Genomic DNA, 21,916 nt, shown 5'->3' with positions numbered 1-21,916 from the left:
ATATAAATATTAGTATGTATGTATGTATATATATATATACTGTATATATATGGGGAAAGTTCCTGCGGTGGAAACATGGCTTTACATATAAGGAAATAAGGCATATAGAGTGAAGTATGTTCTCTTCTAAAACCCCCTGCTGCTATTCCTCATCCTGACCTGCTCACTGTTGTTGTTTTGCTCTCCTCCTGCAGGGCGGCGCTCTTCTCTGTGTGTTTCTGTGGGGTTGGCGTTGGCGTCGTCTTTGAATCACTGCTCTTCCTCCAGGCAGCTACAACCCCGTCATCATCATCATCATCAGGTTTTCTGAATCCTGTCCTCTGATTGGATGAGGAGCGCTTCTGCACCTCCCTCCTCAACCCTTGCCCTGCGCTCATGTCCTCGTCGGCATCGTTGGGTTTGAGGAACTTGTCCTTGAGGCTGTACAGAGAGGAAGTGATGCGCCTCTGAGACTCCGGATCCTCGTCTGGATCCGGCCTGGATCTCTGATCGCGTTCCTCGTGGTCGAGAGACCTTCTCTCAAAGTCTTGCTCTCTTTCTCTCTTAGCATTTGGAGATTTATCTCGCCGTCCTCTCCTCCATTCTTCATTCTCTCTCCCTTCTTCTCTCTTCCATCTCTCTCTCCCTTCTTCTCTGTCATCTCTCCTCCATTTCTCCCTCCCTTCTTCTCTGTCATCTCTCCTCCATTTCTCCCTCCCTTCATCTCCATCATCTCTCTTCCATCTCTCTCTCCCTTCTTCTCTGTCATCTCTCCTCCATCTCTCTCTCCCTTCTTCTCCGTCGTCTCTCTTCCATCTCTCCCTCCCTTCATCTCCGTCGTCTCTCTTCCATCTCTCCCTCCCTTCATCTCCGTCATCTCTCTTCCATCTCTCTCTCCCTTCTTCTCTTTCGTCTCTCTTCCATCTCTCTTTCCCTTCTTCTCTGTCGTCTCTCCTCCATCTCTCTCTCCCTTCATCTCTCCTCCATCTCTCTCTTCCCTCGTTTCGGTCTCCTCTCCTGTCACCCCTCTCTTCTCTTCTCTCTCCATACGCAACCTCCTCCGCCTCTCGCAGTTTCTTCTGGAATTCCTCCATGGACTACAGAGGGAAGAGAGAAAACACATCATTAAGGCCAGTTTCCACCAAAAGCGGAGCAGATTCACTAGAGTTTAGTGCATGTCTACCCCGGTGGGAAATGGTGCACTGAAAACATTCAAAACACCCATATGGGTTTTAGGGCTTCGGGTTCCAGAAGAGAAAATAATCATGAGCTCCATATGGCAGCATGATTTCAACTTCATTTAAAAAAAAAAACATTTTTATGAGCTAAACTACCCAGGAATCCTGAAGAAAAAGAACCATATTGTTTTACTAATTGCATCTAATATTTGAATAATATATTACAACTCACACACACACATTATATATATATATATATATATATATATATATATATATATATATGTGTGTATATATAAACAGATGATAGATAGATAGATTAAAATATTATAAGACTGTATTAAATTATGAATATATATTAATATATAGCCTAATAAACCTACTGGCGTCTGCGTCATTACACAGTCCCTCCAGAAAAACGCGATTATGCGATCACATAATTCAATGCATAATAAGTCTGCATATTTATGAGGGATTTTTTCAAATACGTCGCACTTTCGCCACATAAATTGCAGATTTCCGCACGCAAAATATGCGGGACTTGCATGATTTCATAATCCCCGCATTTTCGTTGCAAAAAAGTCACATATATCTTAGCAGAAAGTTGAAAAATGTTGCATTTACTTCACACAAGAGCAGGCATTTTCCCCTGTTGCCATGGGAACGCTATGAAGTGACGCAGTTACGCGACCATCATTAATTTATTCATTTTTACAGAAGTTGTAGCATATTCCTTTTGTAAAGCTACAGAACTTGTTCGACTCATCAATGTTTTGTAAGTCTGAGCCATGTGTTTATTAAGGTCTGAAATAAAACAAGATGAGAACTTAAATATTCCCAGCACTTTCTGTGATGTAGTATGCTTGCTTATCATAGGAAGTAATAAGAAATGACTCTACATTAAGGTAGTAGCCTAGTGAGAACAGGGTGTTGGGGGAATCACTTTTTTTCCTCTTTTTCATCAAACCGCAGTTTTTTGCAAGTTCCCGCAATTTCATCGCATAAAATTGCATAAATATGCCGCATATTCCATCGCATTTTTTAAGAAAACGTGCCGCATAATCAAGGAGTTTTGCCCACAACAATTACAAAAAAAGATTTCTGGAAGGACTGATTACTGTTAATCAAAGAACAAAAGAAACAGAAAATCTCACTGGTCTTGACTGAATAACTTTTGTAACTTTAATAAGGAGTAATCTATATTTTTATTTCTAAAGTTATTTTACATTTGATTTCAATTTCTGAACTTTGTATTTATTTGTGCTTTTGCTAATTTGCTTATTTGTTCTTATCGTATTACTGATTGTCTTTAATAATGTTTGAAACTTATATTAGTCAGTCTAGTTTATTAGTTGGTTGCTCTTTAGGCTGCTGATTTGTGTTCATACTATTCAGCAACAACAGAATGTTGCGCAAAAAAACTTTTTGACTTCTTTTCCTTCTCTTTTTTTTTTTTTTTTACCACATTGGGGGAAAAAAACCGTGGAAAATCAATAAGCAGAATCGGAAACGCAAAAAAAAAAAAAAATCAAACAATACTCAACCCTTCTGGGCGGTATAAAATGAAATAATATGACAATATTGCATGCTTATTGGTTGCAAACAGCAATGAATATACAGCATGACCAGTTTCATGAATGAGTGGCTTGAATGAGCTCTTCTTCAATCGCAGCGGAAGCAACCTTACAGTGTGTGTAATTAAAGAGAGATGTGTGTTTGTTTATCGCTGTGTGTGTGTGTGTTTGCTCACCCCGTATCTCTCCGCCACCACACTCTCCACACTGCGCTGTTCTCTGTCGGCCTGCTCTTTCATCCTCTGATAGGACTTTCTGAGCCAGCTCACCCCTCCATCATTCACCACTGAGGGAGAGAGAGAGAGAGAAATCTGTGTAAAACATCTGTGAAATAAACACTTCCCGCTCAGCGTGTACAGAGCGCAGATAAGAGCGACTGCACTGTCAGCTCACAGTCAACATGAAACGCCCCGTTCTAATAACGTGACATATTTCAGAATGAAACAGTGCATTGAAATGACACAAAGGAAATGCAGGTAATCAATCATGGAAAATGAAATGAGCAGCTTGTTGGCTTTAACCCATCTCTCCAAGAGTCACAGCCAACAAAGCTTTTAACAACTTGGGTTGAACTATTAATAGTTTCATGTAGCCAATTTTTGGTCCAAATTGCACAAATAATTACAAAGAAACAGCAAACAACACATTGAATAAAACATGACATTTTCATGAAGAAAAACTGAAATAGTATTTTCCTGTAAAATGTAACGTAATTTTTAATGGATTTTTCACCTGCGTCTGAGATAAAAATAATCTCTCGAAGTTTGACCATCTCAGATTGTCAAATTTATTATTTATTTAAATGTTGAATTAATTGAATTACTGGTGTATGAGCGGCAAAAAGTTTTCACGTCAGTTTCTGTCTTTTAAAAAAAAGGATGTAGGAGAAAATCCATGGTATTTAGGATCAAATCCAATCATACAAGTGTTTTCTAAATAACTTTCATTTCGGCTTTCTTTGTTTCGGCATTCACCTTTTCTAACCGCAGTACTGGAGGAGGCCTCTGGGGGCAGACCACTTCCTCCATCCTTCCAATAAGGGTTCAACTCTAACTTGTGAAGACCAGCCTGAGAGACAGAGGAAGACAGAGAAAAACACACCATAAACCCAAACACACACTTCTCCGTACAACAAAATCACACTCTACGGAAGTGATCATTTCAACACTTGGTTTGATTGCTTGGTTTGAACTGTTTGCATCTAAGATTATTAATTCATTTATTTTATTTTCCTTCGTTACTGTTCGTATCACTGTGTATAAAGTACTGAGGAAGATCCAGAGCTGAAATTCCGATATGGGCGTTTGATTTCCACCACGTGCTGTAAGCGATCGACCAATCACAACAGACTGGTCCATCTGAGTGATCCAATCAGAGCAGAGCAGCTCTCAGAGGGGCGGGGTTTAGAGAGACTGAATCTTTGAAAGCGTTTCAGACACTGAGAGAAAAGAGCTGATGCTGTAATGTATATTATGAGAAAATGAAAATGTTTTTTGACCTTGGATGCATGTAAAACTATTGTAGGAGAGGCCAAAACAACATTAGGAGCCTTTAAAATAGCACAATAGAGGCCAGTGGTGTAAAGGTGGATCTTCACCAAATAATAAAAAGGAATGTGTCAGTTTTGAATGTCATAATGGCATTGATGTCGGCATGAACCAGCCAACATTTTACACAATGTTGTTTGAAGACACAGCTGTCGCTCACCTGTTCAATAGCCTTTGCTTTCTCCCTCTCCACCTCTTTCTCTGCTTCTTTCTGCGCTCGTTTCTCCGCCACGGAGGTCGTCTTCATCGCCAGGAAGTCAAAGGTCATCCATTCATCTCTCTAGGAAAGGTCAAACAGACAAAGACTATGAAAAAAATAGATTCAATGCATTGTTATGCCCAAAAATAAAAATGCACCATTTGTCTGTAACATGCATCACATTCATGTAAAGTTAACCTTTCGCATCTTCGTCACGTCACTGGACACGCACACAACGCACCAGCTCTCACTGAAAATGAATGACTTGCGGTTGCTTTGCAAATGGATGTCAGTGTGACGCTCCTTACGGCTCAGAGAGAGAAGAAAGAGCTCTTCAATTCCAGTAATAACAATATTGAAGTTTCCACAAGTGGCTTTGCTGTGTAGGACAACAATCACCCACTCTGACACACTCGTATAATCTCAGTGTCTGAAGACTGTGATTACAGACCACAGCAAGGATGGTCATCGGATCACAAACTGCTGTATGACAAACCGCCTCCATTAAGCAAAATTATTACACGGCTCTGTGGAATACTTGATTCTGATTGGTCAATCACGCCATCCAGCGGTATATTATTCTCAGATAACAACCGCTCATCCGGGTCACTGAAGTCAGCAGCGCTATACGCTCGCTATGAACGGTTTTTCTTCATGGAAGATTTTGCTTTTGGTGAGCTAATAAAATATTAAAACTCAGTGTGTCTAATTATTTACTTATGTGGCAAGTATTCGTGTATTAAGCGGGATAATGTACATCCAGCCGATTGTTATCTCAGAATAAACCCCTTCAGGCTCACGCAAGACCCTCCTGATCACCCTGTCGGGTTTATTCTGAGAGAACAACCGGCTGGATGTACATTATCCCAAACATAGACTGGGATCTTACTTGGTTAGTACTGGCCACTGTAGATGTGGGCGTGGCCTCAGGCTCCGCCTTCCATGCCTTGTCTCCGCCCCCTGAAGGAATCTGGGCCTCCACCCACTCGTCCTCCGAGTCCTGTAAACAAATAAGGATCAACACAGGGAAGAAACGATGTTGCACGCTTCCACAACTTGCAAGCGCAATTGAAATTTACTGCAACATTTTAGTCATGCAACCTGAAATACCTGGAGAAAAAACGCATAACGCAGGATTAAATGTGGCATTAAAATGTGGCTAAACGGGGTAAGCGTGATGTTAAAGCATATACTTCAGAGCTGTCACAAGATGCATTTTCCCCTGCATTTTTCTCTTTCTTGGCTTTCTTCTTCTTCTCTTTCTTCTCCTTTTTCACTTTCTTTTCCTTTTTCTTTTTCTTGTTTTTCACAGCATGCTCCTGTGTGCAAAAGACAAACACAAAACATGAATCCGGTGTGGATAGAAATGAGAGACAGAGACCAAATGTACAAATGTAGCGTTTAAGAGAACATTTTAACTTCTACAATATGGTATGTATATGTATTTACAGCAATATCAAGTCGGAACCAGGATTTGACTGGATTGTGAAATTTAATGTACTGCATATTATATTATTGAACAATAGGATTTTTCCCTGTCTGTGTGGCATTGGTCAAATCGGATATGGTACATTTATTATATTATATTATAATTTCCATTCAAACTTGAAGGGTCAGTAAGCTATTTAAAAAAATCAATACTTTTATTCATTAAGGATGCATTAAATTGATCAAAAGTGACAGCAAAAACATTTATAATGTTAAAAAACAAACTGCACCAAAGAATCTTGAAAAATAAAATGTTCCCACAGAAATATGAAGCAGTTTTCAACATTGATAATAATCATAAATGTTTCTTGAGCATCAAATCATCATATTATACTGATTTCTGAAGGATCATGTGACACTGAAGACTGGAGTAATGATGCTGAAAATTCAGCTTTGATCACAGGAATAAATTACATTTATTATATCTTCACATAGAAAACTGGTATTTGCAACAGTAATAATATCTATGTTTTTTTTACAGTATTTGTAATCTAATAAATACAGCCTTGGTGAGAAGAAGAGACTTCTTTCAAAAACATTTAAAAAATCTTACCAACCTGAAGTTATTTTATGAATCATCCTCAATAAAAATAAAACATTTCTCGTCAACTTTAATGAATTTGACCTCTGACCTGGCCAATCTGCTGCAGTCGCAGGTCAACATCGGGAAGCATCCAAGTGTCTTCACCCCTGGCCTTCCTTTCGGCCTTCCTCCTCTCCTCGTTCTCATACTTCTCTTTAGCCTACAGACAGAGAAGCAAGCAGAAACAGGAGAGGAAAGGAGATGAGGATCACATGTTGTTTATTTCTAATCAAATATTTGTCTGGGGTGATAAAGGTTTGTCAGGTCGTTTCCCGTCGTAATGTGTCAAGTCAAGTCAAGTCAAGTCAAGTATATTTGTATAGCGCTTTTCACAATACAGATTGTATCAAAGCAGCTTCACAGTATTAAATTAAAATAATACAACAAGGTTTGTTTCAAGTGGAATTTATTGATTGATAAAATTTAATTAAATATCCCCAAAATATCCCCAACTGAGCAAGCCAAAGGCAACAGTGGCAAGGAACCGAAAAACTCCATCAAGTGACCTAATGGTGTCCTAAAACTCCATCAGGTGACCTAATGGAGAAAAAAAAAAACCTTGGGAGAACCCAGGCTCAGTCGGGGGCCAGTTCTCCTCTGGCATTTATGAGCTAGAGGCCGGATTGTAGTTTGAACTGTAAGTTAAAAATATTATACTGTATGAATGCCAGGCTGAAGAGATGCGACTTTAATCTAGTTTTAAACTGGGAGAGCGAGTCTGAGCAACGAACAGTATCAGGAAGACTATTCCAGAGTTTTGGAGCAAAATGTGAAAATGCTCTCCCTCCTTTGGTGGTTCTGGATATCCTAGGTATGACCAAAAGCCTTGAATTTAGTGATCTTAAAGAGCGCGATGGATTATAGGGCGATAGAAGATCCGTTAAATAGACTGGAGCTAAGCCGTTTAGGGCTTTATAAGTCAGTAGCAATACCTTGTAATTAATACGGAACTTTATAGGTAACCAATGCAGTGATGATAAAATGTGTGCACAGAGAAACCCAACACAGATGGAAGAGCGTGATGCTCGTCCGAATGACCGATTCGGATACCGGCTGACGATTCTCTTCTTCTTTGTTTAAAGCTGCAGTCTTCAGTTTTTCCTCTTTGTCGCCTTCTCTGTTCGAAATCTGCAATTGCAGTCATTCGCGGAATTATCAGCTTTACGTGGGTTGTGCCTCGGCACGGCAATGCGCGGATGAACACAACGTTTTGAGGAGAATGTGCGGCTGTCAGTCACTGCGCCGGTGTGGATACTGGCGTTCGCAATCACAGATTCTACTTTTTGGAAGTATGACCAACGTACAAATATACACCGGAAAATATCGTCTGAACAAATAACTTTTGTTCCGAGCAACTAAGGGGAAAAAAGCATTGCAGTAAATCGCGCCGATTAAATCTAACGATTGCTTATCATATCACATCAAACCGTGCAAATTATACTTAGTTCTCAAATTGTTAATGTTAACAACATCAGCATTGCGTGACTACATTTAATGCCCTTCCGAATAGGGTTGTGCCGATAGACGATAGTCAGAGATATCGCTGATGGCTGATGGCAGATGGCTATGACGATATCAGTACGATAATTGGCTCGTTTTACCATTAACGTATTAAATTATTATTATTATTATTATAAAGCTAGTAGTGTTATTAAATTAATATTAGGAACTACAATTAATTTGCCTTGCCTAAATTCATAACGACATCACCACATAGCCGACACTCGCTTATGAGGACTCCTCTAAGAAAATGTTTTTAAAACAGACTAAAAAACTACATCCCACATCAAAATTGAATTGCAAGGTGATCATTCACAAATTGTTTCAACAGACGCATCATTAAGATCCAAGATGAAAACGGCATCGTTGCTCGTCAGCATTTTGTTTCCATTTTTTTACCTCACTATACCGGGAAATAACCTGATTTAGTCTATTAATAAACACTCCACCTTTGCTAATAAAATAGAAAAAGATTCTCATATATAAAACGAAGTAATAAAACAAGCAAATTAATGAGTAAATAAGCACGTTAATAATCAAATAAGTAAGCCCCGCCCCCCTCACGATAACATCGTGTATCGCCGATCTCACAGGCTGACGATAGGACGATATGAAAATGGAGCATATCGATATTTATCCTTGTTTTCGCATGGGCCTGGTTGCAGTCTCTTTTTTTCTGTAGCCGCTCCGAAGTCGGAAGTCTTTTGCGTTTTACAACGGGTGAATCTCCAGTTGGTGATTGTCCACCATCAAACTGAAAAGTTTAATTATATCAAGTGCTGTGAGAAAAGGCTATAAATCTCCACCTCCAGCATCCTCATATCTGTAGTCGTTTGAAATTATAGGCAACCACTGCATTTAAATTACGATCCAAACTGAGATGCTACACACATGCAATATGAGCCATTGTTTTTTATTTAAATGAGATCCAAATTAGAGTGCAATTACAAGATTTAGGGGCCATTTAACATGACACCGTTTTCAACTAAAAAACATGCCGTTGACATTTACATTTATTCATTTAGCTGACGCTTTTATCCAAAGCGACTTACAATTGCTATATATGTCAGAGGTTGCACGCCTCTGGAGCAACTAGGGGTTAAGTGTCTTGCTCAGGGACACATTGGTGTCTCACAGTGGATTCGAACCCGGGTCTCTCACACCAAAGGCATGCGTCTTATCCATTGCGCCACACCACCCATACATGACAACAGAGTTTCGGACGCCTGAAAACACAAACTTTTAAAAAAGGGTTTCAAAGTGCACGATACTGTAATCGTCTCCGTGTAAACTACAAAAACGTGAACTTGTGAAAAGAAAACAGTGACGTCATGCACATGTGTATTTCATGTTCAGTTTATAAGGCCTTACACAGTGTCCTAACCAGACGCGATGCGATAAGATTCCAGTGATAAATCATTTGTCTGTCCACACTAGACGCGACTGCGAGATTGTCTCAAAATCAATCCAAAACCACAGCCAATCAGAACAGTGTGTGGGCGGAGTCTCGCGGCAAGTGCACGGCACCAGAGAGTAATCTCGACGGCACTCGCAAGAAAATAGATAAGTAGTTACATAATCAAATTCACAAATATTACACCATTTAAACATTATTAAAAACACACAGGCTACTGAGTTACTAAAACAATCTTTGTCAAAGAATACACTTGTTTGTTCACGGTTTGAACGTTCTTGTTTCCATTTGTTTAATTTCAAGATCTGAGGAGAATTATCCACTTTTGCTTTTACAGCTAAAAAGTTGGAGCACTAAATTATATTCAAAGTCACATTACACGCTTTTTATATTAAATAAAGCACATAAACAGTACCTGAGATTATCATTGCCACACTTTGTGTTTGTTGTTCCAGCGCGACGTCGCAGAAAAATAGAAACCGTTTCTAAAATAGACTCGTCGCGTGTCGCCGTCGGTTAGGACAAACACTCCGATTAACACGGAAAATATCCTTTTATCGCGCGTCGCGTGTAGTTAGGACACGGTGTTAGTGTTTCTTTACAAAGTGACATCAACTACAGGCCTGGCATGAATAATACAGCGTTTTAGTCGTTTTTGCAGATTCGTGTAAACGGGTTTTAACGATCTGAAACACAAGTATCAAACGCGAAACGCAAGTAACTTTGTGGGCGGATCTCGGCGCCCGACGCAAATCTAAAATGTGTTGGTCTGGAGTAGCTTCATTACTCATAGGTCAGGTTTGGGCGTAACGTGAAATAAACCAATCAGAGTGACATCTCACATTCCCTTTAAGAGCAGGCACGCTTGTTCTATAGCGGATTGCTATTATAACGGCAGATTTGCCAGGAGCGGTTCACTGCCGAGGAGACTGATGTTCTCGTCAGGGTCGTAAAACACAGAGAAGTGACATTGGGGATGGAGAAACACACACAAATTAGCTTCGGTTAGTAACAGGCGGATAATAATTTGGGTAAATGTGAAAGCTAGATTTATGACAATTTTTCACAACTTCATGGAGACTGCAATGATTTCCCTCGTGTGGAATATTTTTCCATGTAATTATGTACGGTTTGCAAAAATGAAAACTGCTGCGTCTGTGTAGATGAGAGAAGCAAAGTGTATGTGCACACGCTACATTATGGCCAAGCATGCGCCCTTAAAGGGCACCTATTATGCAAAATTCACTTTTACATGGTGTTTGAACATAAATGTGTGTTGGCAGTGTATGAGCAAAAACACCCTAGAATGATAAAAATCCACCCAGTGGTTTTTTTACAATCTCAATAAATCATAAGCACTGTCTCAGAATGAGCTGTTCTCAGATTCAGCGCAATGTGACGTAGAATTGCGCAGGCCCCTCCCACGACTGTTGATTGACACTTCAGTTTGAGCATAGACCCGCCCTGAGTGAGCTTGACACAGTCCGCCATTGTTCGACGCTTGAGCAGCTGTAGACAAGAATGTCTCCTAAGCGATTGAGGTGTTTTGTTGTTGGATGTCAGAATGAACATATCAGTCTTCATTTACTCTCGTTGTTACTCGAGGATGGATCTGTACCAACTGTTCGTGATCCAGATTACAGTCTCCGGAGCGACAGGACTAACGTTACTGACCACGGCAGAGATGAAAGTGAGAGCGCGCACTTTATGACAGCTCATCGAATAGTTTTACGGATTTACAGTGTACCAGTTTATTAAGCACAGACTGAAAAGGTGTGTATATATTTGTTTGCTGTTAGTTGTAACGAGTGTTTTGTGTACTTCGCTGTGTATGTTCCATGATAATGAAAGGGTGAGAGAGAGAGTTTATGGATAAGACTTTAATGCTCACATCTTATACTGTGTTTATTTAGCTGTTCTTACAGTGATTTTCTGGAGTAAAACTAACGCTTCATCTTTTGTGTGATGTACAATAAACTTCATTGAACTCATCAGTATATTTTGGTCATCATTCGGACGAGGTCTGCTACAGCAGGCTTGTATTAATAGTGGATAAAAGCAGATGACAAATAAGTTATAACCAAAATTAAGCTAAACTATACCTGTTTAATCTCCATACAGTATATATTCTCTGGCGCTGTGGGCATTATTGTCCGACTCCGAGTCAAAATGAACACGCTACTGAGAGTTTCTGTTTTGATATTATCAGATGAGATTGTCCTGACTGAAGCGCGAGCTCATGAGGCTCCGCCCCCTGGGCCGGCAGCAGCGGTTAATTTGCATTTAAAGGGATACACACTAAAACAGCGTGTTTTTCTGAGCCCCAAAAAATGACAATTTAAACATGCTGTAAAAAAATATCTGTTGGGTATTTTGAGCTAAAACTTCACATACATACTCTGGGGACATCAGAGACTTATTTTACATCTTGTGAAAAGGGTCATGATAGGTGCCCTTTAAAATAGCATCTGATCGCGCCACTGAAAACGTGTGATTCAGTGGCGGAATTGTTTTCTGGAACTGCAAAATAGCACCAGGGAACGTTTGCGCCGGAACACGTCTCCTCTTTTCGCTGAACCGCCCCCGGGAGCGCAAGTTTACCGACGTGGATCTGCCGAGGGAAAAGTCTGCTGTGCGTCGGGTGCAAAATAGGAATGATACATGCGTCGATGTACGAAGTCAATTGCGCTGGGTGCAAGATAGGGCCCTATATCTTTATAGTTATCGTCTATAGTGAACGAGCCTTAAAAATGCCATCAAAACTTTTCTGAAGACAGCTAGTTCCCATCAGAGATACATTCATAAACCCCAATTCAATATTTATATTTTCCTTCAGATATTTTGAGCATCACGAACAGCATTTTCTCCGTTCTCCTGGTCTCTGTTAACATCCTGTTTACAGACTTCCTAATATTTCCACTCAAATGACATTTTGGGAATTGATTTGCAAAGCAGTTTGTGTGCAAGTCCGGAACAGAGATCGGCCGAAATAAAACAGTCCGGTTCTGATTTATGGCCGGTGTATCTCCAGATAACACAGACACAGTACGTGCACTGAGATCTGGACACATCTATGGCTACGTCTGGAGTAGCATTATAATACTCACACTATTTCTGCAATTTGCACAGATATCCCAAATGACCTAGTTTTGATCATATGTTCAGTATGCCAAAAAGTGCAACACAAGTATATATTTTTTTCTGAGATGACCTTGCTGGATTAAACATACAACTAAAGCCCTATTCGGACAGGACTAGTTTAACATGGAGAGGAGGGGTAAAGTAGTAATTACCAGAGCTTCTCTGTGATTTTAGTCCCGTCCGAATGTGTATCTCAGTGATCATCACGGACAATGTCAGTGAAGATTACGACGACTTTTACCTTCAGTAAAAAGGTCCGGAAAAATGACCTCAGGTGATCCTTATCCCGTGCGAATAGACCCGCTAATATGTACGTAAATATTTCCTGTTTAAAAGTAGTTTTCCGCGGTTTTGTCAAGTATGGAGAGGCTTGAAGAAGCATCAGGTGTGTTCTAGATGCTGGAACGAGTCTGTGGCAAAACTCAAGTGTTTTCACACACACCATCAGATCAGAGAGAAGATCGACAGCACTTGTTAGAGGCGAAACATCTTTTAGCTTTAGATAAGTGTCTATTACCAACACAATCCAATCTGAAGTTCATTAATACATCGTTCCACCGGACATAACTGTTTTATATACATAAATATAGGTTATGTGTGTTTGCGCACGTGATATCAGGAAGCAGTGTAATACACACATGATGGTGACGGCGGTGTGTAAAGCGAGTTACTCTCCCACTTCTGCTAGTTTTACTGAGATCTCTGATCCCGTGCGAAATGGCCATTAATATTACAGACGTCCTGTGGTAAAGTTACATCACTCCATCTACCCTCGTAAAGTTAAACCCTGTCCGAATAGGGCTTTAGTAAGGTCACCTGAACACTCTTAAAAATAAAGTTTTTTTTTTTTGTGTGTGCCATCAATGGTTCCATAAAGAAACTTCAAAATCCATGGAATTTTTCCATTCCACAAAAGGTTATTTATAGTATGAAAAAGTTCAAAATAATTTAATTTTTTTAAGTTCTCCCCACTAAGAAAAAAAAAGGTTATTTTAAAAACTGATGATCACTGAAAGGTTCTTTGAGGAACCAAAAGTGATTCTTCTATGCTATGGCATCACTGTGGAAAAATCTTTTATTTGTATTATTTAAGAGTTTGAAAAAAAATGTGTATGCAATATAACAAGCAATGTACCGTATATAACGCAGACTATTGCACATCATATATTTTTATAAGCAGTACATATGCATATTGTGTCATATGCTAATATTTCAGACTGACAGTCAAATATCTCCAGTGAAACTTTAGTGTTACTTATATAGTTATATCATATTTAAGTTCACTTTTATTTTTATATTTTATTTTATTTATAGTTTAAGTCATTTTTGTTATTGGTATTTGTTAATATTTTTATTTAGCTATTAATTTTTACATTAGTTTTAATCATTTTAGTACTTAGTAACAGTTAGTTGCCAAAACAACGTTTCTGATTTTCATTTAAGTCTTTAAGTTTAAAATTTTCATCTAATATTTATATTTCGGCTTTAATTCAATTACAATGAAAACGACTTCTAAAGGATGTATTAATCGTCGTTAATATTATTTTACATATAACATTTACTAACACATTATTAAAAGCAAAAGTTGTACAGTAGTAGTTTTATCAACTAACTTTAAGAAAGATTAATACATACTGTAACATATGTATTCATCATTGTTAGTTCATGTTACATTAATAAATGTGACCTTGCTGTAAAGTGTCACCAATGATTTTTAGTACGTGTCGTGAAGTTAAAAAAACACCAAAGACGAAATCAGAAAATACGGAAATGATGTTGAATTACATGGAAGCAACTTTAAATAAATGTTCAAAGGCCAGGAAATAAATCAAATAGACCTTAAGCTGTCTGTGTCTGTTATCAGGCGAGGCCAGAGTTTACCGTCCTGTTAAACACTGATGATCAGTGGTGTTTATATTCTCCTGCTAATCATCATTAGACATCAGGAGGGAAAACATCAACCTGGACATTACCCAGAAACACTGAGAGAGAGAAAGATCTCATTCACAGGGGTTTACCAGCACTGAACATTTCATGCTAATTTAAAAGTGATGCATATAATTCTTTATGTTAAGAAAGAAACTTACAGAAATAGTTCTCCTCATAATAGCTCATATTGTACACTAAACATAAATTGCAAATATGTGATTATGTTTATTATTGATTAACTATGTTATCATCAAACTTCACATGTATGGATGACCGTGTTCATCAGACTGTAAACACACTATGGACTGGTATCGCCCCCTAGAGGTAGTTTAGTGCCGGTTCAGCTCAGACCAGTGACCAAAACTAAAAAAATAATAATATCCTATCAGATTTTCAAAATGTGAGAGACCACAAACATGACAATAATAATAATAAAAAATAATAAAAAAATAAACATTTAAAGTCCCCCTGTGGTGAAAATCAAGTTTTTAATGTTGTTTATATGTGTATGTGGTGTTTTTAATATGCTTTAAGACAAACCATGTGTAAATTCATAAGTCGACAGCATTGCTGAGTATTTCCTCCTTAAAACTGCAGTGAACCAAAGACAATCGCTGGTGTTTCTGACGTCACAAACTACCTTGTAACCAATCAGATCAACGTGTGATCGTCAACCAGTGGATCTCTGAGCTGAGTGAGTGAGTGGAGGCGGGGCTCATTTGCATATTCATAGAACCGAGCATACTAAATGAGGGTGTCGAGTTACATTCAAGCTATTTTAAGGCATGAAGAAATGTTTTTTTCAAGAAAAAAACATTTAAATATGTCATTTTGGTGATCAAAGATGAGTTTTAAGGGATACAATTATTGACTACAGGGAGACATTAATAGTTTTGTATACAGGAATATATCACCTACTTCTGAATATAGTCACGACGACTGTGAACACGGGAAATCTCGCAGAATCTTTCACAGTCAAACTTGACTTTTGAGAAAAACAAACATGGCGGATGACGGGCAAGAAGAATGTCCTTGGGTTTCCCCACAACACAACTGATCTCTGATCATCATAACCATGTATGCAACATATTAAGTATTTATGATTTGAGATCGGTGCAGCCCTGACGTTCTTCTGAGCAGATTCAATCACTCGTAAGTCGTAACACACATCATACCACAGGAAAACCTTTACCTAGGAGTGTCAGAAGGGGAGAATTGTCTCCAAAATGGGCTCATTAACCTGTAGTGCGTGGGAGCCTTTAATCATTCATTATCATGCTATTTTGAGATGATGATGATTGTGACTGCTTGGCCAATTAACAGTTATGTCCCAATTCTAAAAAACATACTGGCATCTTTGTCAATGGTAGAAAAAAGTATTTCTATTTTTGATTATGCTTTGAATATTGTGTGAAACATACTGATTTCAATTCAATTCTGAGAATATTTAATTTGGTATGATTAAAATATATCCAAACTTTACAGTAATGTTTTACAGTGTATGAAGTCGATGTGTATTTGATGATGTTTGACGTCAGTTCTTCTCAAGGTTACACAACCTTAACGTTTGATAATCAAAGACAATACTGGTCATATTTGGTCATTATGAATTATTTTGTTGGCTTGGCCATATCTTTTTAAATTAATGACACTTGCTTTAATGTTAAATCTGAAATTACTAAGTGTGCTTACGGTTTACTAAATTACATTCATTAAAAATCATACGAATGTTTGTGTGTGTGTGTTTATTTGTATGTATGCTATTGTTGTATTATTTGTTCTATGTATATCATTAGTATTATATTTAAGTTATTTGTACAGCACTTTGGGCAACTGCTGTAATAAATTGTGCTTTATAAAGAAAGAAAGAAAGATAGATAGAAAGAAAGATGCGCACGGCATCGATGTTCGTAATAACTGCAGCAAAATATTGACAAATATGATACATAAATCAGCAAAGATGTTGAAGGGTCATTTATGAAACCAGCTATAAAACATCTGAACACAAAACAAAACAAAAAATGACATAAAACATACATTCAGAATAAACTGGTAACAGTTATATTGATGAACGTATGAATGATGAATGAGAGATGAATGTAAACAGATCTGTTAAAACAACAATCACTTCTAATTCTTGTAAGTCTTCAAGTCTTAATCCGACTGAATCAGTTATTAGATGTTAGTTTAAAGTGTTTATTTGTTTTACCTGTTGCAAAACGTGCTGTCTTTCTTCTCTTTTGGACTCTTTTCTAGATTTAATGCTGCTTGAGCTCTCAAAACTCACACCGAACGCTGCCATGATGCTGCCGCAAAGCGCGAATCCTACTGTCGTAAACATCTACCGTAATGCGACAGATGCTGCTCGCTTGTTTTCCTCCAGGGGGCGCTGCCGCTGAATTCTCAAACCCTAAGCAAGGTGCATGCAAATTTAAGGACGTTTTTTTAGTCATTTCAACCATGTTATAATCATTTAGAAACAATGTTTTCGAACTATGTGAGATACGAACAAAAATTACATGCATTGTTAAAACGCATTAATAATAATAATAAAAAAACAAGCCAAGCGTAGTAAGGAAGGTGTTCACGACAGTGGAGAGCATTAGCATTATGAAATCGTGTGATGAGAGTTTAAATCGCAAAAGGCATTAAATGCACAAATTCGGGACGCGAGACGAGAGAGAGAACAAAGACTACAGAAGGTAAAACAAATAAACACTTTAAAATAACAGTTATCTGTTTACATACAACATCTGAGCTCTTACATTTTTCAGTATCAGCGTAATTAATTATATGCGTGTAAATTAAGCCTTTTGGGGTTAATGTCATGAGATTAATTAATGCATTTATTATTATGATTTATGTAGGTAAAATACCTACTGTTAGCTGTTATCACTGGAATATAACCAGCATCAGCATAAATTATGACTAGCAATAGTATCACTGGGATTTTGAATATGTTTTGTTAAAGTCAAAGCGTATTATAGACATCATATATTATTAATTCAAAGTATGCTCTTAAATGCAAAGATAAATAATGAAAGTAAGACAAGAATACAATAACTGTGAAATAAAAGTGTTAAATAAGACAGACACGTGTATTAACTTGTATTATTTTTTGATTTTGGCAGACAAGATCGTACATCGACTGCCATCCTACGAGAGAGGAACAAACAAGCAGGTGTAACAAGTGAAATATATGTACTATGTATACTATAGTAAAGACAGAGTTTGTCGAAGAGGAGATTGAAGACATGAGTGATCCAGAACCATCCAGAATAAAACATGAAGATACTGAGGAACAAACAGGTTGGTGTCCATTCTTGATTCTTCATTATTGTTGGTGGAGGAACATTAATGTGCTAAAGCTTCAGAATTTGGTGGCTGAATTTAAGCAATCAGAGGTAAATACCCAGCTAACAAAAATATGACTAAGAATGTTGTGCAAAACTATGAAATTTCAGTTCTTTAAAGGGATAGTTCACCCAAGAATGATCATCCTCAAGTTGTTCCAAACCCGTATGAGTTTCTTTCTTCTGCTGAACACAAAAGAAGATATTTTTAAGGATATGGGTAACAAAACAGTTGATGACTTCCATAGTGTGGGGGAAACAATGAAGTCAATGAAGTCCATCAACTATTTGGTTATCAACATTCTTCAAAATATCTTCTTTTGTGTTCAGCGTAAACAAAAAATCATGCTAAAACAGTAAATGATGAAAGAATTTTCATTTTTGGCTGAACTATCCCTTTAAATGTTTTGTTTTTTAATACGATTGTTTAGAGAAGATTCTGACAAACTTCCAACTAAAACACTTCATAAATAAAACATTCCATGTACGTAAAGCGTTTGTGCTTATGTTTTGTTTACGTCAAAACGTGCAATGGGACTCTGAACAAAAGTTATATTAACATTACTGGAAGAACGTTTGTTCTCAACATTGAGAGAACCTTGTCCGAACATTAGCTAAAGTTAAAGCTAAAAAAAAAAAAATGACACAAAAAATATGTAAATGATTTTAACCTTGATTAGATGGAGTTGAATGAGAATGACAATCTAATTTTAGCACATCACACATACAGTACAGGTCAAAAGTTTGGACACATTACTATTTTTTATGTTTTTGAAAGAAGTTTCTTCTGCTCATCAAGCCTGCATTTATTTGATCAAAAATACAGTAAAAAAAAAAGTAATATTGTGATATATTATTACAATTTAAAATAATTGGTTTTCAATTCATTATACTTTAAATTATCATTTATTTCTGTGATGCAAAGCTGAATTTTCAGGATCATTTCTCCAGTCTATCACATGATCCTTTAGAAATCATTCTAATATGATGATTCATTATCAAAGTTGGAAACAGTTCTGCTGCTTAATATTTTTTTCATAACCTGTGATACTTTTTTAGGATACTTTGATGAAAAAAAAAAAAAAAGAAAAAAAAAAAAAAGAAACAAATGTTTAAAAATAGAAATCTTTTGTAGCAACAATATACACGACTGGTCAGTCATTTGGGGTCAGTAATTTTTTTTATTTCTTTTTTTGAAATAAATCAATACTTTTATTCAGCAAGGATGTGTTAAAATGATAAAAAGTGATAGCAAAGAAGATTTATGTTATTAGATTTTTTTTTTTTTTTATTTTTTTATAAATGCAGTTCTTTTTAACCTTTTATTCATCAAATATATTAGGCAGCAGAACTGTGTCCAACACTCATAATAAATCAGAATATTAGAATGATTTCTAAAGGATCGACTGGAGAAATGATCCTGAAAATTCAGCTTTGCATCACAGAAATAAATGATAATTTAAAGTATAATAAATTGAAAACCAATTATTTTAAATTGTAATAATATATCACAATATAAAAAATGTTTCTGTATTTTTGATCAAATAAATGCAGGCTTGATGAGCAGAAGAAACTTCATTAAAAAATATTTAAAAATCTTAATGTTTCCAAACTTTTGACCTGTACTGTACATGATGGATGCATTTGTTTATTGAACTGATTTGGTATGTATTATGTTTTTTGTGTCTTGACAGACATAAAAGAAGAAGAAAGTGAAGAACTGAATGAGGTGGAGGAGAAACATCCATATCAGGAATCTTTAATAGCCGAAGAAACATGTTCAAAGACTGAGAAGAACGAAACTCAAAGAAGCGAAGCCAAAAACTCCTTCACGTGTCCTCAGTGCGGAAACAGTTTCACACGAAGAGACAGCCTTAAGGAGCATTTACGAATTCACACGGGAGAGAAACCTTTCAGCTGCCACCACTGCGGGAAGAGCTTCACACGTAAAGAGAGCCTGAAGTACCACGTGCGAACTCACACCGGAGAGAAACCCTACATGTGCCACCAGTGTGGAAAGAGTTTCACGTTTAAAAACAACCTCAAGGTTCACGTAAGGATCCACTCCAGGGAGAAGCTGTTCATCTGCCCTCAGTGCGGAAAGGGCTTGACGTGTAAGAAAGGCCTTCGGGATCACATTAGGGTGCACACTGGAGAGAAGCCGTTCGAGTGCCATCGCTGCGGAAAGACGTTCAAGTGGGCGCACAGCCTCAGTAATCATCTGCACTCTCATTCTGGGTTGAAGCCTTTTAACTGCGTTCATTGTGGAGAAGGTTTTACGTCATCATCCATTCTGAAGAACCACCTGAAGGTTCACACGAACGAGAGGCCGTACGTGTGCTCGTCGTGCGGAAAGAGTTTTATATGGCCAGGCAATTTTAAAGAGCACCAGAAAAGACATACGGGTGAGAGGGATCACGTGTGCTTTGAGTGCGGCAAGACTTTTACCACGGCTAAACGACTGAAGGAGCACCAGAGGATCCACACGGGGGAAAAGCCTTACAAGTGCTCGCACTGCGACAAGAGGTTCACTCAGTCTGGCTCGCTGAAGGTCCACGAGCGAGTTCACACCGGAGAGAAGCCGTACCACTGCCCCAACTGTGGGAGGAGTTTCTCTCAGTTGACAAATCTCATCACTCATATTAAAAAGCATTGCAAGAAATCATCACAGTGAGAAGGTGTTTTCATGTCCGAGGGAATTACGTGTGGATGAACTGAGTATGTTTCTCCCAAGCAGCGTAAAAGAGATGGATATGGGAATGGATATGGAAATGTTCATGTGTTTGGTTTTGGCTACGCTGATGCAGAACAAGTGCGGAGACTTTCCACTGCCAATACATTCACAGACATTGCATGTAAGACACATGTAACATATATGGTTTAAAGGGTTAGTTCACCCAAAAATGAAAATTACTCACCCTCATGTTGTTCCAACCCCGTAAGACTTTCGTTCATCTTCAGAACACAAATTAAGATATTTCTGATTAAATCTGAGAGCTGTCTCACTCCTCCATAGGCTTCTCTGTTACTGAAACTTGCCGGCCCAGAAAGTTAGTAAAGACAATGTTTCAAATAGTCCAAGTGACTCCAGTGGCTCAACCTTAAGTTTATCAAGCGACGAGAATACTTCTTGTGCGCAAACAGTCGCATCAAGTATGAAGTGTCTGAAGTGATCAACAAGAACTGTGGGGCTACTCACTACTGAGTGCTTTTTTTACACTTTTAGTTCTGTTGTGGGTTTATTTTTGGGCTATGGTCTTAAACTTTTGATCAGCTGATGAAGAGCCTGTTTGAGTTTAAATGCAGTTTTCAATAAATTGCCTACTCTATATTTTTTGTCTCTTGCTCCTGTTTCTTCTTTTGCCATTTTGAAGCAGTACTTACAACCCGGTTATGATCCACCAGCGCGAAATGCGAATACTTGGAATGTTTCCCCCCGGTCTTAAGATTTTGTTTAGGAGTGTAATGCATATATATAATCGCATCTAACTTTAAAGTTTTTGTTTACATAATGTGTTTATATATATATATATATGTGTGACCCTGGACCACAGAACCGGTCTCGAGTCACACGGGTATATCTGTGGCAATAGTCAACAATACATTGTATGGGTCAAAATTATCGATTTTTCTTTTATGCCAAAAATCATGAGGATATTAAGTAAAGATCATGTTCCATGAAGATATTTAGTAAATTTACTACTGTAAATATATAAAACATGTATGTGTGTGAGTGAATGCTGCACAATCACCAACATAAATGAACAACTTTAAAGGAGATTTTCTCAATGTTTCGATTTTTTTGCACCCTCAGATTCCAGATTTACAATAGTTGTATCTCGACCAAATATTGTCCTATCATAACAAACCACACATCAATAGAAAGCTTATTTATTCAGCTTTCAGATGATGTATAAATCTCACTTTCAAAAAATTGACCCATGTGACTGGTTTTGTGGTCCAGGGTCACATTTATTAAGGAAAAAATTATCTGTTACAGAAATATGACACAATGTCTAGGGATTTAAATA

General features: G+C 37.7%; 2 protein-coding genes across 2 annotated transcripts in view; one reads left to right on the top strand and one right to left on the bottom strand.

Annotated features, from left to right (window-relative positions):
• cwf19l2 (CWF19 like cell cycle control factor 2) overlaps positions 1-16,885 on the bottom strand; it is a gene marked incomplete at its 3' end in the record, with an annotated part of 29,263 nt that extends 12,378 nt beyond the window's left edge. The window contains exons 1-8 of the mRNA XM_082179333.1: positions 16,742-16,885; positions 6,598-6,708; positions 5,671-5,796; positions 5,367-5,477; positions 4,439-4,558; positions 3,706-3,799; positions 2,908-3,017; positions 160-1,076 (exon numbers count right to left, since the gene is read on the bottom strand). Coding sequence (XP_082035459.1) covers positions 160-1,076; positions 2,908-3,017; positions 3,706-3,799; positions 4,439-4,558; positions 5,367-5,477; positions 5,671-5,796; positions 6,598-6,708; positions 16,742-16,873 — 1,721 coding nt within the window. The 5' untranslated portion in view covers positions 16,874-16,885. The remainder of the gene's footprint in view (positions 1-159; positions 1,077-2,907; positions 3,018-3,705; positions 3,800-4,438; positions 4,559-5,366; positions 5,478-5,670; positions 5,797-6,597; positions 6,709-16,741) is intronic.
• Positions 16,886-16,948: 63 nt separating this feature from the next.
• LOC309506348 (uncharacterized protein) lies at positions 16,949-21,011 on the top strand. Its single transcript, XM_082180221.1, has 3 exons — positions 16,949-17,234; positions 17,664-17,841; positions 19,580-21,011. Exons 2-3 carry the CDS (start codon positions 17,739-17,741, stop codon positions 20,557-20,559), a joined length of 1,083 nt encoding a protein of 360 aa, XP_082036347.1. The 5' UTR covers positions 16,949-17,234; positions 17,664-17,738; the 3' UTR covers positions 20,560-21,011.
• Positions 21,012-21,916: the final 905 nt, after the last annotated feature.

Source organism: Leuciscus leuciscus, assembly GCF_965113295.1.
Source record: "Leuciscus leuciscus genome assembly, chromosome: 9".
Lineage (NCBI taxonomy): Eukaryota > Metazoa > Chordata > Actinopteri > Cypriniformes > Leuciscidae > Leuciscus > Leuciscus leuciscus.
This window is presented reverse-complemented; position numbering and strand designations above follow the sequence as displayed.